General features: G+C 44.5%; 1 protein-coding gene and 1 non-coding gene across 2 annotated transcripts in view; both read left to right on the top strand.

Moving 5' to 3' along the window:
• GALK2 (galactokinase 2) overlaps nt 1-21,509 on the top strand; it is a 260,803-nt gene that overhangs the window by 129,377 nt on the left and 109,917 nt on the right. The window contains exon 6 of the mRNA XM_044279616.1: nt 21,049-21,147. Coding sequence (XP_044135551.1) covers nt 21,049-21,147 — 99 coding nt within the window. The remainder of the gene's footprint in view (nt 1-21,048; nt 21,148-21,509) is intronic.
• Nucleotides 7,262-7,389, top strand: LOC122929878. The gene has a single exon (XR_006388092.1). It is a non-coding gene; the product is annotated as a U6atac minor spliceosomal RNA (small nuclear RNA).

Raw genomic sequence — 21,509 nt, 5'->3', positions numbered from 1 at the left:
CAGAGACGACACCTGACGTTTCAGGCTGAATGGACAGAGAAGACACCTGAACGCTTCAGGCTACGGTGGACAGAGAAGACACCTGAACGCTTCAGGGTACCTGGACAGAGAAGACGCCTTAACACCTCAGGCTAATATGGACAGAGAAGGCACCTGACGTTTCAGGCTGGATGGACAAAGAAGACACCTGAACGTTTCAGGCTAAGGAGGACAGAGAAGACACCTGAACGCTTCAGGCTAAGGAGGACAGAGAAGACACCTGAACGCTTCAGGCTAAGGTGAATAGAGAAGCCACCTGAACGTTTCAGGCTGGCGTGGACAGAGAAGACACCTGAACGCTACAGGGTACCTGGACAGGGAGGACACCTGAACGTTCCAGGTTGAGTAGGAGATGCCGAACGGAGGCAACGCCGCCTTAACTTACCAGAAAAACCCTTGAACTAACGAAATCCCGCGAGTGGTTGGTAGCAACCTTCTGCAACCTGTGGGAAAGACAAATACCCTTTTTTTTTTTTTTGGTGAGACCGTAATACCCCCGCCCAATACCTAAACCTGATGTCAGCTTGCTGCGACAAGACACGGCGGGAACCACGCACGCTACTGGCACCTAAAAGAAATAGAGATGTGAGGCTGGGGGTGGCGATGACCGGGGGTCCCGTAAGGCCCGGCTGTAAGGGAAGGAGCGAGGCCGGCTGGGGCGTGGAGGCCTGGGGGGCCATGCAGGACCCGGGAGGCGTGGCGGTGGGTGTGTGCAGCTTGCCTGGCAGGTGCAGGAGGCACGGAAGGGTGGACAGGCGGAGCAGTGGCACGTGGAGAAGTGCCGGCCTGCATCCATCAAGTACCCTTGGGTGTCTGCAATCAGCAGTATTGCTGGTTGCAGGCTTGCAGTGAACCGCAGAGGTCCGCTGGCTATGCTGTCCACCGCACGTGCCAGCAAGTGCCATGTTTGAAGACTCTGCCAGCGCTGTGCATGCACGACGCTGGGAGCCAAGGGGTTGAGTATGCTCGGACACGGAGGACCAGGATGGAACACATGCAAAATGGCACGTGTGTGCATGTAGTGAGTCTCAACATACGCGAGAATGTGATGGCAACACACAGGGTGGCATTCAAGGGAGATATAGAATTAGCCCAACATTACACCATGACAATGACATGCCGCAGGGGACCTGGATCGCAGTATGCCCTAGTCTGACCTGGAGCAGTAGCCTGACATCCGGAGTGAATGCACATGCACGTGGGGGAGGCATGGGCGGCTGGCGTGCCGGCCGCTGCGTGAGGGAGTCATGGCAGCGGTCGGGGCTCCTCCTCCGCTCTCTCCCCCCCCCCCCTCCACCTCCCAGCAGCCGGCGCAGGGAACGGCAGCCGGCCGCTGCGATCGGGACCCGTCCGCGGCAGGGCCCGACCTCTCGCGAGAGTACGGTCGGACCGGAGCCCGCGAGGACGGGGCGGTGTGCGAGGCTGTGCGCCCCCGAGACGGCGAGCCTGAGGAGGAGGGGGAGCGGGACGACCGGGGACACGTGGTGAGAGGCGGCCGGTGCACTTACCAGCCGGCGATACCTACCGGAAGTGACGTGAGTCACAAAAAACACGGAGGAGCGAACGCGGCAATGGGGGTAGTGAGCAGGGGGTTTAAGGAGGGGACCTGGCCCCTCCCACAATTACAGGCTGCATGCAGCCTTAAATATTAATAATAAACGTTGAATAAGAAATAAATATACTATAACATATTACCTAGAGTTGATAGGAGGCACAGATGGCACAAACCCAGGTCTGGCAGAGAGTGCACCCGACGCACGTTTCGCTCCTCCGCTTTCTCAGCGGGCCTATCAGAAGGTGTAAAAAAGGCCCCCATTTTTGACCGGTAACAAGGGTCTAGCATTGTGGAGAGCCAGTAGTCATTCCTTTGCCGAATGGAGATAACGCGGCTGTCACTATGCAAACAACTGAGCATGCATCTGGCCATTTGTGCTAGGGACTCCCTGCCTTCATCTCCACTGCATACTGCCTGTGTCATCTTTGTTGTCGCCCTCTAGCTCCTCATGCTCCTCCTGGTCCTCTCCTGTCGCTTAGGCAGATAAACCACCTAGTTCTGTATAGAATTTCTTGGCATTTATGTCCTCCTCAACCTCCTGTGCCAGTTCAGCTTCTACAGGGCTCAGGTGGCCATGAGATGTAGGCACCATGTATTTTGTCCCCTCACCAGTCACATTTATCAGCATCCCCTCCAAGACGTGAAGGAGTGGAATGACATCATTCATCCTGTAGTCCTGACGACTGACAAAGTGGCCTCCTCAAAGGGCGTGAGCAAATGGCAGGTGTCACGCATGAGCTGCCACTGTCTGATGTTAAAGTTACATCGGGGAGTATTCCTCTCTGCTCCATCTGCATCATCAAGAAATCGGTCACTGGTTTCCTCTTCTCATATAGTTGGTCCAACATTTAGAAGGCGAAGTTACAATGTGTGGAAACGTAGCATATGCAGCGATGTGGGCTCACGGAGGGCACGTATTGCATGGTAATAGTGGCTGAAGTGCATGCACAATTTCCTTGACATTTTCAATACGTCTTGCAGTTGGGTGGAAGATTTCGGAAACTGGGTGACAACCAGATGGATGATGTGCGCCATGCAGGGCACATGGGTTAGCCCTCCATGATGCAGCACAGACAGAATGTTCTTCCTGATATCAGTGACCTTAGTTCCTATCTCCAGTTGGCGAGGAGACGGCCAGGATTCGATTTCTAGGTTGATGATGCAGAGCATTTCCTCCCTAGTGTGATCAGGTGCAGAACCATGTGAGAATGCTGTGCTTTGCTTAGGTGGTGTGCTGGAGGACTACTCTGAACTGTGCCTACAGTGGAGGATGAGGACAAGGTGGAAGATGAGGAGGACATTGGTGCAGAAATCCCACAATTACTATAACCTGACCAAGTTGTTGGTGTGCCTGGGCCAAAACCACATTTATTCAGTGGGCTGTAAAAAAACATATATTGTCCTTGACCATAGTTACAGCTCCACACGTCAGTGCTGGCATGAACTGTACCAGACACTGACAGGCTCAAGGAATGGCCTGCCTTCTGATCAACATAGGTGTGCAGGGCTGGTACAGCTTTTTTAGAGATGTAATAACTGCTTGGGACTCTCCACCTTGGGTGGGCACAAGTTATCAGTTCTCTGAAATGTTCATGATATGGAAAGGAAAGGACTGTCGTACCAGCAACTTGGCCAGGTGCACATTCAGCTTCTGCATAAATGCACGCATACTGTTGTCTCTATGCAATAGATTTGGTGATCGATTGCTGGTGAAACACGTGACAAGGAGGAGCAATAGACGAAAGGTAGGAACAACAACTTCCTTCTGCTGAACAACAGCCTCCTTCTGCTGAGGTTTTTGCATACCTCCACACTAACATCCTCCAGCAACATGATAAAAAATTCCCACATTGCGGAGTATGGCATTTTACCCCCAACACGCCTTGCTGACTGCCTGCTGCTGCCTTTATGAACCCATGCACCGCTAGTTGTTTCCTGACAGGTAGTCTTCTGATTAGCAGAGGGTCTACTCAGAGCACGTTTGACTCCAGATCTACCACTGATTTCACCATGCTTTCTCATCGGCACTCTGCCACCCTGCTGCTGTCTCACGGGCCTACTACCACCCTCACATCCTGATGATAGTAATGATGCCCCCTCTATACCCAGCTCCCACATGCGATTGGCTACATCATCCACTAATGTCTGTTCATCACTTATGTCATCCTCAACAGTCTCATGGCCAAATCCTTGACCGCATGCAACATATGGTCCCACCCGACTGTCATCATCTCTAGTTGCATGCTTAAGGGAGGACCTCCCTTCCAAGTTTGTGCTGACCTGTAGCTGCTGACTGTCCTCACTAAGCTCGTCTTCACTGAAAAGCGGAGTAGAGCCAGCAGCATGCATTACTTCCCAAGCAGAAAGAGCAGCAAAAGAAAGAGGCAGTTGCAGGATAGGTGAGGGCACAGAGGTTGTTCCTGGGCAATGCCAACTAGGCTCGGTGTCAGAGGAACCCACAGTTTCCTGATCCCCTGACTGATTCAGCAAAAATGCAGATATGAAAGTAGCCTAAGTATAAACGGTGCAGCAGATGAACTATATAAAAGTGCCCATATATTACACCGCCTGTCGACAATGAGTCTGATGCACAGTACGTCTATGTAACTGTACAGGTTAATTATTAATTGCGCAGCAGATGAAATAGGTACACGCACCTATATATTAGACTGGCTGTTGAGGATAAGTCTGATGCACAGTCAGTCTATGTATAACAGAACAAATTAAGAATGAATGGCACAGCAGTGGAACAAAATGCACAGGGAAATTACACTGTCCCTGTAGTCTCCCTATGCTTTTCCTACAGTGTCTAAAAACACCCCTAGGCTTGGTTCCATAGACAGCTGTTAGTGTTATACTGACCGTCACAATGAATTACAATACACTGTGTATTTTAATGCATTGTAGGAGGTCCTACACTAAGCCCCCTAGTGGAACAAAATGACAAATAAAAAAAAGTTCAAAGAAAGTGTTTTATAAAAATAAATCTACTAAAAAGTGACCCTTTACCCTGATCAACCCATTTACAATGTAAAAAATAGACACATTAGGTATTACCGTGTCTGTAACAACTCAATTTATAAAAATTATATATGATCTACCTGTTGAACGCCGAAAAAATTGAAAATGGTGCTAGAGCAGCCATTTTATGATCACCTTGCCTTACAAAAATCATAACATCTGGTGATCAAAAAGCTGCATGTACCTCAAAAAGGTACCAATTAAAATGCCACTTCATTCCGCAAAAAAACGGTCCCTTTCTCCATACTGCTTCCCAAAAAGTAAAAAAAAATATGATCAAAAAGTCGTATGTACCCCCAAAATAGAGCCAGTGATAATTGCAAATAATCCTGTAAAAATTAAGACCTTACAGCTCTGTCGAGAGGAAAAAAAAAATTCTGGCAGAAAATACTGTAGCTGTACTGGTACCCCAGATACTGCTCAAAAGCAACATACGGCCTGTAAATTAATCTATCAAAATCTGCACTGGAAAAATCCAAAAGGCGGCCTTTTCCTTCTGAACCCTGCAACGTAACCAAACTGTTGTTTACATCCACATTTATGGCATTTCAGTACTCGGTAGAACCCGCCTAACAATTTAAAGAGTGTGGTGTCTTAGGTGGCACAAGCTGGGCACAACATATTAGGCACAGAAATGCATATATGTGGAAATGGTCCCATGCTCATCAATTTCTGGAAAAAACATGTGTTGACAAAATGTTGGCTTTCCCCGTTGATAAATAACTTGAGGGGTGTAGTTTCCAGAATCTGGTCATTTATTGGGGGTTTCCACTATACAGGGGTCTCTGCAAATGTGATTTAGTGCCTAAAACTAAAAACCAGCAAAATCTGTGCTCTAAAAGCCAAATGGTGCTCATTCCATTTGAGCCTTGTATGTACTCATACAGCAGCTTATGTTCACATTTATGGCATTTTCATACCCAGTAAAACCCATCTATTAATTTGAGAAGTGTTGTGTAGGTCTCAGATGACACCATGTGTGCACAACATATTGGGCACTGAAATGTCATATCTGTGGGAATACTTGCAATTTTAGTTACTTTTTATTTCTCTTTTTGGGAAGCAGGATGAAGAAAAGACATCAACTCTGCCATTGATTTTTGTTATTTGCATGGTGCACTGTGCATTAATTTCAGCAAAATACCTGTGGCTTTAAAATGCTGACTGTACTCATTGAAGGAAATGTGTCACCAAAAATGTTATGTCCCATTTAAAACCAGATAGCAACACATTCTTTTTCTAATATGTTTTTATTTTTTTGTTGCAATTTTTTGTTACAATTTCCTCAATATGATTAAGGGGGCTGCCATCAGCCACATGGACTATAGACATAGTGGTCAGGCGTCGACCTCATTGATTTACAGTGCCTTAAAAAAGTATTCATACCACTCAAACTTTTCCAAATTTTTCCAAGTTAAACCCACAAACTGATGAGAATAGGTCATCAATATTAAAAGCCTGAAGAACCCCTTTAAACATAAATAGGTGATTTAAACAACAGGCCCAAAATGAGTTCACTTTTCAGGATTTCATTTATTATTTCACGCGAGAGCCTCTGCAGTTGTCAGCATAAGCAGTGTATATCACTACATTGGGCCATTGCTCTTTTACTCCTGAGCCCTCCCATACATTCAGGCAAAATAATAGCGCCACATGTACAGTAGGGTGTTTCCAAAAGCAGGAAACACAGCATAATAGTAAATGGTTACAGCATATTGGGCACTGCAATGGCATTGGTGGAAAAATAGCAGTTTTCACTTTGCACGATCTGCTGTGCATTCATTTATGCAAAATAACAAAGTGCTAACTCCACCCCATAATAACATTAGGGATTAGTTTACACAATAGGGTCACTTCTCGAGGGTTCCATTTATTATTTCACCTCAGACCCTCTACATTTGTCTGCACATGATGAGTAAATCGCCACATTAAGCCTCAAATACGCATGGTGCTCTGTTCTATAGCTAGGCAACAGATTAGGGCCACATGTAGGGCGTTTCTAAAACCATGAGACACAGTATACTAATAAGAGGGCTTACTTTTCACACTTGCATATGCTGAGAACAATATATTGGGCACTGAAATAGCATGTGTGTGTAAAAAGTGCAGTTTTGGGTAAAAGTACAAGAGGTGATGGAGACAAGGAAAGAAATCACTGCTGGCATACTAGGCTGTATACAAGGCGTTGTCTCTGTCCCTCAGCTTGAATGTGCAGCAGATGGTTGTTCCCCTGAATTTTTTTTTCTTTATTTTAATATAGTTTACATCTATGTCTGCAGCCTCACAATCCTGAACAGTTCCAGCTCTGCATAATGTGGGAAACAGAGTTAAGCTGCATTCTGGTCTGTGGGCTTGCACTCGGCAAACGCTGTGTTCGAACTAGTAAAATCATATTGCAGCTCTAAAGTGCCAGAAAGTCATCTGCTAATTCTTCTGTATAGAGGAAACAAATATTCTAGGGATTCGGGCTCAGCTGATCCTTAAATGGTCACTAACTTTTCACACTGCTTCACAAAAATCAATAGTGACCACAAGAAACTTTGTAATATGTTTTATCAGTGAGAAATTTCTAGTTCCCCTGTTATAAGCTGTTTACCAGCCCCCTCCTTATGCCAATTGCTTTTTACTTAGAAAAATGCCTTTTTCGTGTTGTATGAAAGGAGAGAGGTTAGCACTCCCCGTGACAAGGATGGAAGAGGCCACACAGCCTGCACAACACACACATGGTTAAGTCATTGCCACTTACTTTGTGGCTTTTCTTGCTAAGTGTTCTTTATTAGCGGTTTCTATATCAGTAAGTTTTTTCCTCTTAAATACTACTAGCAATTTCTCGATATCTATGTCCCCTTGTTTCATTCTCTCTAGAAATTGACAGGATTCCCTAAAAATACAAGGGGTGTTCAATACGTTTTATCTACACCAGCATGTTTTATCATTGTTAGAGAGCTGAGCTTATCTGTGCTGGTTGAGATATGTCTGGATATGCAACATACACAGTATCAGTTCAGTCTGATGAAAGCTCTGGAAGTGACAGGGTAGTAAGTGCAGTACAGTACTGGTATACAAAGAAAGTGAGGGATTTGGAGCTTCGGTCCATGATTAAATTCCTTACAAAGGAAGAAAAGAAGCCTAAAGAAATCCTTCAAAGGATGATTGCTGTATATGGTGATGATGCACCTTCCTACTGTTAAGTAAAGTTTTCGGTCAAGCAATTTAAATGGGGTAGGGAATCAATTGAAGTTGACCCCCGTTCAGAGCGACTTGTCAAAGAATCTTGAGAGGAAATGTGCTGTAAAGTAGAGGCATTGATTTTGGAAGATTGTTGGGTCAGTGTTATAGCTCATGAATTAGACATTTCAGTTGGCACAGATTCCAGTATCATTCATGATGTTTTGATGCTGTCAAATGTCAGTTCCCAGTGGGTACCATGAATGTTGACTACTGAGCAAAAAACTTGCCATAAGTAGTATAGCCAAGAGAATTTAGACATTCTCAGAGAAAATCCAGGAGACTTCTATTCTTGAATTATTATGGGTGATGAAACATGGGTTCACCCCTATGATCCTGAGACCAAACAAGAGTCCATGCAATGGAAGCTGAAGTGGTCACCAACTCCAAAGAAATTCTGTGTGCAGCAGTCAAATGGAAAGATCATTGCAATGGTGTTTTGAGAACAAGAAGGCATTTTATTACTACATTGCCCCACAAGACAATTACTGGAGACACCTATGCTTCAACAATGAAGGCATTACATAAGGCAATCAAAGAGAAACGCAGTGGAAAGTTGTCGCCAGGTGTTGGTGCTTCACGACAGTGCACCAGCTCACAAGTCTCGCAATTCACAAATTGCTATCAGGAAATGTGGCGTCATGGAGCTTAACCATCTACCCTACAGTCCAGACCTGGCAAACAGTGATTACTTTCTCTTTCGGAACCTGATGAAATTTCTGCGTTGGCAGCAATTTCCTTATGATAATGCAGTCAAAAAGGCAGTAACAAGGTTCCTGCAGCCGCAAGAAGTCTCCTTCTATTTTGAGGGCATCCAACCACTCTAGGCAAAGTGGAATAAGTGTGATGTAAAGTAGTAAGTTCAGTTTTCTCAGAAAATGTTGTTTTCATATTCAGGTAGATAACTCATTGAACATTCCTTGTATAGGAAACTTGCATGCCAAATTTTATTAGCAGTCAAACTCCTTATTGCTAGAGAATAGAAATCCCTTTGGAAGTTGTTCTGGGCTATTTGGTTACCATACGTGTTATCCATCCATTCAATTTGTCATCAATTTTCCTCTTGCATTCACATCCTGGGAGGCTGACTACAGTCCCGTAGACCTTAAACTTTTGTATAATATCTGCAACTGTAGTAACGGGAACATCAAACTCTTTGGACATGGTCTTAAAGCCTTTACCATGTTTGTCTATAATTTTCTTCCCAATCTCCTGATACAACTCTCTCATTAGCTTTCTTTGGTCCATGCTCAGTGTGATACAAAACATAATACCAAAGAGCACAGTGACTACTTTTAACCCTTTAAACAGGCAGACTGATTGCAAGTTTAAAGATACCGGTGATGCTAATTACTGGACACACCTTAGTATAACATGTCTCTATGTTCAAATTATTTTCAAGCTTTTCTCAGGGCACCATCATTTTTGTCCAGGCCATTTTGCTTCAGTTGGTTTTTAAAAATGATTTTATTGAACCACAATTCAAAAGCAGGATCTGATTTTCATTAACTGATTTTCAGTGCATTTTAGTTATTATTACTTTTGTCAGTTTCAAGTTATTTCAGTGACCAATGTGTTTTTTTCTTTCTTTAACGGAAGAATACCAACAGTTTTGTCCACCAATGTAAATACAAGGAAATTCTAATCAGTGGGTGCAGAATGTTTGCTGTGTTGTTGGAAATCATTAATGAAATCTATCTCAATTTTAATACTAAAGAAAGTTTAGGAGCCAGGCCAAAATCAATGGTTATTGAATAATTTAATTCTATAGCTTGTTCTGGTCTTGTGAAGTGCCATGTTATGGTTGGAAAATGCCAGGTTATCCAGATTTTAGGCCTAATAAAAAAAAAAATCCCTATTACTAAAATAAATACATTTCCGTACTACACCTGGAAATTATTTTGTAGAAAAACGCATTCATACATAAAAAATAGGCAGTTTAGTAAAAAGATTAGATTTTTTCATAAATTGAACATACAAGTCAAAATATTGTTGACAGATACTGTATATCTGTCATGACAGCACTTAAAGGGGCTTTCTAGAAGCTGTTTTTAGCAAGTGACCACAGCCTGCTTCTCTAAATAGAAGATTTATACTTTCTTCCTCCCTGCTGTTTTGGTCATCTACGTTGCTTCAGTTGTGTTTTGGTCCCTGCAGTGTTGACATCCAGTGCAGCATGGACATGATCACATGCTCTGCAGCAGCCAATGACTGGCTTCAGTGGTGAAATGCTGCTGGTTGTCATGTAACCGCTGAAGACATTTATCAGCTAAAGCGGAGGATATGACCGCGGGCATGGAGTTCCAGATATAAAAACTGTAGGGAGCTAAATATGGACATGGGGGAGGCAGCGCGAAGAACTAGAGCTATGGGAAGAAGTATAAATCTTTTCTTTAGAGAGGCAGCCTGCAGGCACTTGCTAAAAAGTGATTATTCCTGGACACCCCTTTAAGAAACATAGCTGTGTTTAGATTCTGTTGTTCGTACTGTCATATTTTATTCCTTTGCCTCTCATTTTTGTATACCAGGAAAATTTATTCACTGCTCATTAGTAAAATCTCGACTGTTTTGAAGCACAAAAAAAGAGATTTGTTTTTTGTAAATATCCTTTACGATCAAAGGCTGTCCCATAGTTGCACGTGTGAGACATTTTTCCACATTGTAGATGACTGATTACACATGACCCAGGAGAATACATACTACTTAGCACATGAAAGTGGGCTTACTGTTAAGAGGTTATTTATATTACCAATTACACCATCTCTTTGTATATCTCTAGAGGATATATATGAAAGGTATTATGGATGTTGTAATCCATGCTATCTTCCTGGACACCCACATTTGCAATGTTATGGTCAACATGAGTGTAAGAACTTAAAATTATTTTAGTCGGTATTACTGTATGATTAACAATGGTAATGTCTGCCTTCAACTGCTTAGCCCAGTGGTGGCGAACCTATGGCACGGGTGCCAGAGGGGCACTCAGAGCCCTCTCTGTGGGGACCCACTCCCTGGAAAAGTTTTAAAGCTTACCAATGTGCCTTAGACTTTTCCTGCCATTCACCAGCGCAGGGCGCATTATGAACGGCACAGGCAGCGCATTGAATGCAAGCAGGCTATTATAGCTAAATGATAAAGGACATGGAAGATATACAGTGGATATAAAAAGTCTACACCCCCCTGTTCAAATGTCAGGTTTCTGTGCTGTAAAAAAAAATTAGACAAATAAATCATTTCAGAACTTTTTCCACCTTTTTAATATGACCTATAAACTGTACAACTCAACTGAAAAACAAACTGAAATATTTTAGGTAAAGGGAAGAAAAATTATAAAAATAAAATATAGGAAGGAAGCCTATTCTAAATTATACACAAGAAAGCCTGCAAACAGTTTGCTGAAGACAAGCAGACTAAGGACATATATTACTGGAACCACGTCCTGTGGTCTGATGAGACCAAGATAAACTTATTTGGTTCAGATGGTGTGTAGCGTGTGTGGCAGCAACCAGATGAGGAGTACAAAGACAAGTGTGTCTTTCCTACAGTCAAGTATGGTGGTGGGAGTGTCATGGTTTTGGGCTGTATGAGTGCTGCTGGCTGTGGGGAGCTACATGGGAACCATGAATGCCAACATGTACTGTGACATACTGAAGCAGAGCCTTATCACCTCCTTTCGGAAACTGGGCCGCAGGGCGGCATTCCAACATGATAATGGCCCCAAACACACCTCCAAGACAACCACTGACTTGCTAAAAAAAAACTGAGGGTTAGACTGAGTGCTGGACTGGCCAAGCATGTCTCAAGACCTAAACCCTATTGAGCATCTGTGGGGCATCCTCAAATGGAAGGTGGAGGAGCGCAAGATCTCAAACATATCTTTTGGAATTATGGCCAAAAAGTTCAACCGTGGTTTCATCAGACCATTTGCTGGCTGGATTAATTTTTCCATCACATTATACACTGCCCATTTCCATGGTTATGATCACCCTTCAATCCATCAGCAGTGGCCATGCTTGCACACTATAGAAAAAAAGTGTCAGCCTATCTGGTGGCCGGGACTGTGGGACTGCACATAGGCTAGTCCTTTTTTTAATAATGTGCAAGCACGACCACCGGTGCTGGATTGCAGGGTGGTCGTAACCAAGGAAACGAGCAATGTATAATGTGATGGAAAATTTAATCCAGCCAGCAAAGGAGACAAAATGGACAATCACAATACATTAGTAAGTGCCTTGTATTAAACTTTCTCTACATGATAAATGCTATTTGCTGAAGTGACGCAACCCCTTTAACTCTAGCAATCCAATATGAAATCATTTTCATGTTAACATGTAACAGTTTTTGTCTGCAGAGACACATATTTTCCATTTTTAAATGGGTTATCTGAGAATTTGATATTAATGACCTATCCTCAGGATAGGTCATCAATATCAGATTGGTGAGGGTCTGACTCCCGGGACCTACCCCGATCAGCTGTTCGAAGAGGCTGCAATACTTTGTGAGCACTTAGTCCTCCTCCAAGGCCAGTGATGTGACTATACTTTGGTCACGTAGCCTAGGGGCAGCCCGTTCTCATTCAAGGGAATGGTGTTGAGCTGCAGTACCAAGCACAGCCGCTATACAATGTACAGCACTGTGCTTGGTAAGCTGCGAAGAGACCACAGAGCTCACTTGAAACAGCTGATATTGTGCTGGGAGTCTGACCCCACTGATCCGATATTGATTACCAATCCTGAGGATAGGTTATCAGTATCAAATTCATGAATAACCCCCTTAACCTGAAGATTTCTGCCAAGACTTTTTTGTATTATGTGAAGAGATGTCAACCATGCATATTAAAGGAACACTAAACACAGAAAATGCACACACAACTAAAAACTCACATCACAGTTAAGAAGTACAGTATCTCACAAAATTAAGTACACCCCTCGCTTTTTTTTTTTTTTTAAATATATTATTATATCTTTTAATGGGACAACACTGAAGATCTGACACTTTGATACAATTTAAAGTAGTCAGTGTACAGCTTGTGTAACAGTGTAAATTTGGTGTGCCCTCAAAATAACTTAACACACAGCCATTCATTTCTAAACCATTGGCAACAAAAGTGAGTACACCCCTAAGTGAAAATGGCCAAATTGTGCCTAATTAGCAATTTTTCCTCCCCGATGTCATGTGACTCGTTAGTGTTACAAGGGCTTGAGTGTGAATTGGGAGCAGGTGTGTTAAATTTGGTGTTATCGCTCTCTCATAGTGGTCACTGGAAGTTTAACATGGCACCTCATGGCAAAGAATTCTGAGGATCTGAAAAAAAGACTTGATGCTCTGCATAAAAATGGCCTAGGCTATAAGAAGATTGCCAACACCCTGAAACTGAGCCGCAGCGCGGTGGCTAAGATCATACAGCGGTTTAACAAGGCTGGTTCCACTCAGAACAGGCCTCACCATGGTCGACCAAAGAAGTTGAGTGCACATGCTCAGCGTCCTATCCAGAGGTTGTCTTTTTCAAAATAGACGTATGAGTGATGCCAGCATTTCTGCAGAGCTTAAAGGGGTGGAGGGTCAGCCTGTCCATGCTCAGACCAGATGCTGCTCACTTCATCAAATTGGTCTGCATGGCTGTTGTCCCGGAAGGAAGCCTATTCTAAATTATACACAAGAAAGCCTGCAAACAGTTTGCTGAAGACAAGCAGACTAAGGACATATATTACTGGAACCACGTCCTGTGGTCTGATGAGACCAAGATAAACTTATTTGGTTCAGATGGTGTGAAGCGTGTGTGGCAGCAACCAGATGAGGAGTACAAAGACGACAAGTGTGTCTTTCCTACAGTCAAGTATGGTGGTGGGAGTGTCATGGTTTTGGGCTGTATGAGTGCTGCTGGCTGTGGGGAGCTACATGGGAACCATGAATGCCAACATGTACTGTGACATACTGAAGCGGAGCATTATCACCTCCTTTCGGAAACTGGGCCGCAGGGCGGCATTCCAACATGATAATGGCCCCAAACACACCTCCAAGACAACCACTGACTTGCTAAAAAAAAACTGAGGGTTAGACTGAGTGCTGGACTGGCCAAGCATGTCTCAAGACCTAAACCCTATTGAGCATCTGTGGGGCATCCTCAAATGGAAGGTGGAGGAGGGCAAGATCTCAAACATCCACCAGCTCCGCAATGTCATCATGGAGGAGTGGAAAAGGATTCCAGTGGCAACCTGTGAAGCTCTAGTGAACTCCATGCCCAAGAGAGTTAGAGAAAATAATGGTGTCAGGGCCGGCAAACAGGGCAATTTCCAAAAGGGGCCCCCTGCTGTTAGATACTTAAGTATCTCCCCCGTGCACAGTCTCCCCGTTTCACCAGAGCTCGGTGACAGGCCAGCATTATCCACAATCCTGATGCCACAGACTTCCGCCCCCATAGTTCCGCCCCCCATCCTTTGCCTGCACTTTCTCCAGGCTGCAAGGCCCAAACGTCAGCCTTCTGCTGTGTCCAACCCTCAGGCTCTGACCTCAGCTGCTTGACTGCAGGAGCTCCCAGGACCATCGTATTAAAGCACCTGGCACTGGCGCACATACAGGGGTCTCAGTTGCGACCAGGCCCGGCACTCCAGTCGGCCCGGCCACCTGTGGACCCCTGGCCCCGCCCTAAATAGTGCTGTGTGTACCGTAGTACCCGGGGCCTGCCACCCAGTACTCCTCGTGCCCGCCCCTTTAATATACTTACCCTCCCCGGCCAGCGCTTCACTGTTCTTCGCGTGTACAGCATCAGGACATAGTGCGCGCACTATGACCTTACGCTGCACCCTGTCAGGTGACAGTGCAGCACCGACTGGGAAGACAGTGAGAGGAGCTGAGCGCGACTTCTGCTGGAGGCCCGAAAAGAAAGAGTAGCCCCGCTGCGCAGAACAGGTAAGTATTGGGGAATGGGGATCACTCTGGGCTGCCGCGCTGATTCATCTGAGCCGATGGGGGCTGAGTGGGGGTCTGATGGGGGTCTTTGGGCTGATCTGAGGTCTGATGGAGGCTGACCGGGGGTATGATGGGGGTCTTTGGGCTGATCTGAGGTTTGATGGGGCTGAGTTGGGGGCTGATTATGATGGGGGTTTTTGGGCTGATCTGAGGTCTGATGGGGGCTTAGTGGGGGGCTTTGGGCTGATCTGAGGTCTGATGGGGCTGAGTTGGGGGCTGATTATGATGGGGGTCTTTGGGCTGATCTGAGCTCTGATGGGGGCTGAGTGGGGATCTTTGGGCTGAGCTGAGGTCTGATGGGGGCTGAGTGGGGGTCTGATGGTGATGGGGGTCTTTGGGCTGATCTGAGGGCTGATGGGGCTGACTGGGGGACTTGGGGGTCTTTGGGCTAATCTGAGTTCTGATGGGGGCTGAGTAGGGGTCTTTGGGCTAATCTGAGTTCTGATGGGGGTCTTTGGCCTGATCTGAGGTCTGATGGGGGCTGAGTGGGGATCTTTGGTCTGATCTGAGGTCTGATGGGGGCTGAGTGGGGGTCTGACGATCATGGGGGTCTTTGGGCTGATCTGAGGGCTGATGGGGGCTGACTGGGGGACCTGGGGGTCTTTGGGCTAATCTGAGTTCTGATGGTGGCTGACTGGGGGTCTTTTGGCTGATCTGAGATCTGATGGGGGCTGAGTGGGGGTCTTTGGAGTAATCTGAGGTCTGATGGGGGCTGACTGTGGGTCTGGGCTGATCTGAGGTCTGTGGGGGTCTGATGGGGGTCTTTGGGCTGATCTTAGGTCTGATTGGGGCTGAGTGGGGGTCTCATTGGGGTATTTGGGCTGATAGGGGCTCAGTGGGGGTCTCATAGGGGTCTTTGGGCTGATCTGAGGTTTGATGGGGGCTGAATTGGCTGAGTAGTCTGCCCACTTGCCCAGTAGTCTGACTCTATACTACAGTCACTCACCCCACCTTGCCTCGTTCTCTCCCTCTCTGCCAGACATTTCTGCCAGCCTGAGCCAGGCCCAGGAGCAGCACTCATTCAGCCAGCCAGAGCCCACACTGAGCCCAGCCAGCCTCCAGCATTCAGCCTTTCCAGTTGCCAGTGACTTTCAGCAGGTCGATTCAGCAGCTTTCAGCCTGAGCCAGCCCAGCAGGTAATAGTTACTGAGGAAGGGGCCATTCAAAGAACCCCGAAACACGTATGGTTTAATACCTCGTACCGGCATGCTGGAACAGTAGCTCCCCTGGACTCCAAGATTAAAAAGCTGTGACCAAGAGGAACGAGCACCGGAGAAACAGCCACAAACATCGTTCTGTGAACGGATATCCGGATGACTTTGTACCCACAGCATATCTTTTCTAGGTCCGGACACAGGACAAGATAACACCGGCCAGGTAAAGTAACAAAGTTGCTTGAATAGGTGGGACGCCACCTTAGTGCACAGTCACACTCTGCTATTACCGAATAAGACCGGCGATTGCTCACAAGACTTCTCATAATATTTGGAAGTGCGGTTTTTCTTAAGACTGAAATAAGGACTGAAATAAGGGCTGCGGCTGTTTAAATCTAAAACCGCCTAGACTGTTTCAAGCTGCATCTTTTTCCCAAACTGAACTAAGGGTGCGGTTTTTCAAAACTGAACTAAGGGTGCGGCTTTTCAAAATCAAACCGCCTGGAGCTCTGCATAGACCTCTGTTCAGATTGATCTTCATTGGATTGAAATAAGGATTGCGGTCTTTAAAATTTAAGCTGCTGAAACTATTGGCCATATATTGCTGCTATTGACTAATGGTTTTCCTTATGTGAATTTGTATGATTTTATGTTATTTTATGGTATATCGATATATTTTATTCTTTATAAAATTTTGATCAATACTCCATACTTGAGTGCCTGGTTTAATCTTGGTATTTTTCTATATTTTATGTGACTGGGTGGGTCATATAAACCAAGAGCACCTTAAATCCATTACCCAGCTGTAGTGATCCACAGACACCCTGTTCAGGTAATAGTTACTATCTGGCTTGGTATGTTCTGTATATTATATGTGAGCTGGCCTGGTATAAGTTATACGTCTTCTGGTATATTAAGATGTATAACTTATACCAGCTGTACATATATAATCATATAAGGAGATACCAGGTTATACCAGCATGCTCCATATCACTATATACAAGATGTATAACTTATACCAGCTGTACATATATAATTATATACAGGAGATACCCAGGTTATATAATCAGCGTGGTCCACTATATACAAAATGTTATACTGTATATCATCCTCTTGTATATAGTGATATACAGTATATAATATATATATATATATATATATATATATATATATATATATATATACACAGTGCTGCCCATAATTATTCATACCCCAGGCAAATTTTGACTTACTTTTTATTCAACCAGAAAGTAATTTTTTGACGGGAAATGACATAGGTGTCTCCCAAAAGATAATAAGACGATGTACAAGAGGCATGGGGGGGGGGGGGGGGGAACATTTCTCAGCTTTTATTTACATTTGAGCAAAAAGTGTCCAGTCCAAAAATTATTCATACCCTTCTCAAACTGTCACAGTCTGTGGGAAAATCAAAAGTTCTATACAATTCCAAATAGTCCAAGCTGTTCTAAAGCATCCTAATTACCCCGATTAATTGGGAACAGCTGTTTTAATCAACTCAACAGGTGAAAAACAGCAGCTCTCTGCAGTTGGTTTGTGGACAGTCATGGCTAAGACAAAGGAGCTCAGTGAGGACCTGCGGCTGCGCATTGTGGCTGCTCACAAGTCAGGAAAGGGCTACAAAGCCGTTTCTAAATATTTTCAAGTTCCTGTGGCTACAGTGCAAAGCATTATTAATAAATACAAGATGTTCCGCACTGTGGAAAAATCTCAGAGGATGTATTCGGAAGCCAAAAGTGACACCTGTGCTGGCCAGGAGGATAGTTAGATAGGTGAAAAAGAATCCAAGGATCACCACTAAGGCCATCCTGGTGAATCTGGGCTCTGCTGGTGGCAATGTCTCAAGGCAGACAATCCAACGGACACTGCACAATGCAGACAAAGAAGGACACCACTTCTCCAGATAAGGCACACAAAAGCTTGCTTGGCCTTTGCTCATCTGGACAAAGAAGAAGACTTCTTTGGGGGTGTTTTTCAGCCAATGGACCAGGGAACCAAATCACAGTAAACGGCACCATGAAAAAAGAGCAATACATGAGTATTCTCAACAGAGGAACTTGGCCTTGGGCACCAGTGGACATTTCAGCATGACAATGACCCAAAACACACAGCAAAAGTGGTGAAGAAATGGTTAGCAGACAACAACATTAATGTTTTGGAGTGGCCCAGCCAGAGTCCAGACTTGAATCCAATTGAGAATCTGTGGAGGGAGCTAAAGATCAGGGTGATGGCAAGAAGACCCTCCAACCTGAAAGATTTGGAGCTCATTGCTAAAGATGAATGGGCAAAAATACCTGTGGATACATGCAAAAAGCTGGTCTGCAATTATTGGAAACGTTTGGTTGCTGTAATAGCCAATAAAGGCTTTTCTATTGATTATTGAGAAGGGTAGGAATAATTTTGGGGGGTAAAGGCAGGTTGGGGGGCGGCAGCGGGTTGGGGAGGGGGGCGGTGACCCCATGAATCAGTTTTGCATCGGGGCCATATGGATTGTGTGTACGCCACTGGCACCTGGTAAGTCCATCTAGTAAGAAGCATGCAGCAGTGTCTGTGGAGGGGGTGCAGGGCTGTTGGGTTCGCACTCTTATTGTAGCAGCCCTGCACTGCCCTCAACTACTGATGGTCACTGACCTGTGAGTTCCCACTGTCAGCTCTGTGTTTCCCCTGTGCCCCCTCCTGTGCGCTCCCTGTGCCCCCTCCTGTGCTCTCCCTATGCCCCCTCCTGTGCGCTCCCTGTGCCCCCTCCTGTGCGCTCCCTGTGCCCACTGTGTGTGCTCTCTGTGCCTATTGTCTGAGCTCCCTGTGCAAGCTGTGTGAGCTCCATATGCCACCTCTGTGTGCTACCTATGTGTGATCCCTGTGCCCGCTGTGTGAGCTCCCTGTGCTCCCTCTGTGAGAGCTCTGTGAGCTCCCTGTGCTCCCTCTGTGTGATCCCTGTCCCCGCTGTGTGTGCTTCCTGTGCCCCCCCCCTGTGTGACTGCACTGTGTGAGCTCCCTGTGTCTCTGGGATGAGCTCCTTGTGACCTGTGGGTCCCACTTTCAATTTTGCCAAGGGTCACACTTTGTCTAAAATCGGCCCTGATGGTGGTCACACAAAATATTGACACTTTGTGCACAATTTTGGCAATCTTCTTATAGCCTAGGCCAGTGATGGGCAAACTGCGGCTCTCCAGCTGTTGCAGAACTACAACTCCCAGCATGCAAAGACTGCCTACAGCTTTCAGCCTACAGCAGGGCATGGTGGGAGATGTAGTTTTGCAACAGCTGGAGAGCCGCAGTTTGCCTATCACTGGCCTAGGCCATCTTTATGCAGAGCATCAAGTCTTTTTTTCAGATCCTCAGAATTCTTTGCCATGAGGTGCCATGTTAAACTTCCAGTGACCACTATGAGAGAGCGATAACACCAAATTTAACACACCTGTTCCCAATTCACACTCAAGCCCTTGTAACACTAACGAGTCACATGACATCAGGGAGGAAAAATTGCTAATTGGGCACAATTTGTCCATTTTCACTTAGGGGTGTACTCACTTTTGTTGCCCGTGGTTTAGACATTAATGGCTGTGCGCTGAGTTATTTTGAGGGCACCCGAAATTTGAGGGGTGTACTCACTTTTGTGAGATACTGTATATAATTATTTTAAAGTGCTGCAGAATATGTTGGCACTATATAAAGATTATTATTAAAAATATTTCTCTGTATGTGACTCAGGAGGTCACCTATGTCCCCCTCCTCCTCCTCACTGCCCTGGGACCGGCTGTAAGACAAATGACTGGAGCTCGAGACTTTCCTGCTCTGTCCTCTCTGCAGTAGGACAAAACTCAACTTTTCATAAGGATGCCCAATTGATTTGTTTTGTTGTTTTTGTGTGGGTTGTGAAAGGGTTTGTACTTTTCACGAATAGTAAAACAAAAAAAAAAGTTATGCATTTCTAATACAAAGTGTTGTAGTAATGGGAATACTAAATATTATAATATTATATTATGAATATTAAAATAACATGGTATGTAGTGCTCTTACAAAGTATAATTTAAATTTGCTGTAATTGTTTCATTTTTTAAGTACAATTGATTATCATGTCTAAGCAGTTTTTTTCAAATACTGGGCATTTCAGTGATTGCTTAAAGTCTGCCTCTGTCTTGCATTTTTACACATCTCATTTTTTTATTATAGTTTTTTCTTGACATAGTAATAGTTTATTTACAGACTCTTCTTAATCACTGGGAGCCAACAGTAGTTATTTCAGATTTATGATATAATATCATATTTTGCACATTATTATCATATTATCACAGCGTTTGGAATTATCTTTCAACACAGGAACTTGAGTGAATGTCTGTTTCTTATATTCACTGTGCTGTGTGGTAACCACATTAACCAGCTGTAAACCACTGCAGGAGCTGCAGGGACCACATGCCATGTCTGACAAAATATTATTGCGTTAGCATAATGGATTAAGAATTTAAGATTTCATTTTTATTGGCAACGACAAAGCTGTTATTAGCTTTTGTGTCAGGCTTTGTGCTTAAAAGTAGCTGCTTCTTGCACATCACTTGGCTTGGAAACTGGACAGAAACCACAAAGTGTGGGTGGAGGTTCTGGACTAAATGTCCTTTGCACTCAGTCACTCCTATTGTATTAAAGTGGCTCTTTCCCTTGTATTGTAATTCTAAGAGACTGAATGTACAAACCATTTTTGCTATAGGACCTTATACTTTCTATCATGCTGTTAGTTAGCCTTCTTATACAGTACTTCGATGTGATTCTTTTATTTGATTCCTTTTCGCACAATTCATTTATAGCCATTCACAAATTTTCCGCCAGAATTACAAACTGTGATAATCTCCACCTACCCTGTGCAAAGTAGTGGCACGTCTATATGAATAATAAAATAAGTGTTTATATTGTAATCGGAATTGGACGCAAGAAATTATGTGAAAGGTGAGGTTTAATATGGGCCAAAACGTATACAAAGTACATACAAGGATTGTGTTGCCATAAATATATAACGGACTGTTCTTCAGCAAAACGTGAATGACCATAGAATTGTCTTTGATTTTTCAGTTGGAACTTGCAGAAACCTGTGCAAAATGTGAGCATTATATTGGCACAGAAGGCGGTGGAATGGACCAGTCAATCTCATTCCTGGCTGAAGAAGGAACTGTAAGTGGAACAGAACAAACCATCTTCTACATTTTCTTTGTATATCATGTAATGTATTGCAGCTTTTATTTTAATAGTTAACTGTGTTGTAACTCATTTTAATTAATAGATATAATGTGTACATCTTGCTATAAAGATACATGTCCTTTTAGTTTAAATTGCTTTAACATTTTTATACACGGAAGTGTAAAATTACCTTAAAAGGGTTTTCCGGGATTTAAATACTGATGACCTCCTGTGAGTGCTGCGGCCTTCTACGTGCTTACCAAGCACAGTGGCATACATTGTATAGCAGCTATGCTTGGAATTGCAGCTCAGCACCATTCACTTCTGTGGGGCTAAGCTGCGCCTAGGCTACGTGA

This window comes from Bufo gargarizans, chromosome 2, assembly GCF_014858855.1.
Source record: "Bufo gargarizans isolate SCDJY-AF-19 chromosome 2, ASM1485885v1, whole genome shotgun sequence".
NCBI classification, from domain to species: Eukaryota; Metazoa; Chordata; class Amphibia; order Anura; family Bufonidae; genus Bufo; species Bufo gargarizans.
Note: the sequence above shows the minus strand (reverse complement) of the source record. Positions and strands in the feature narration are given on the sequence as shown.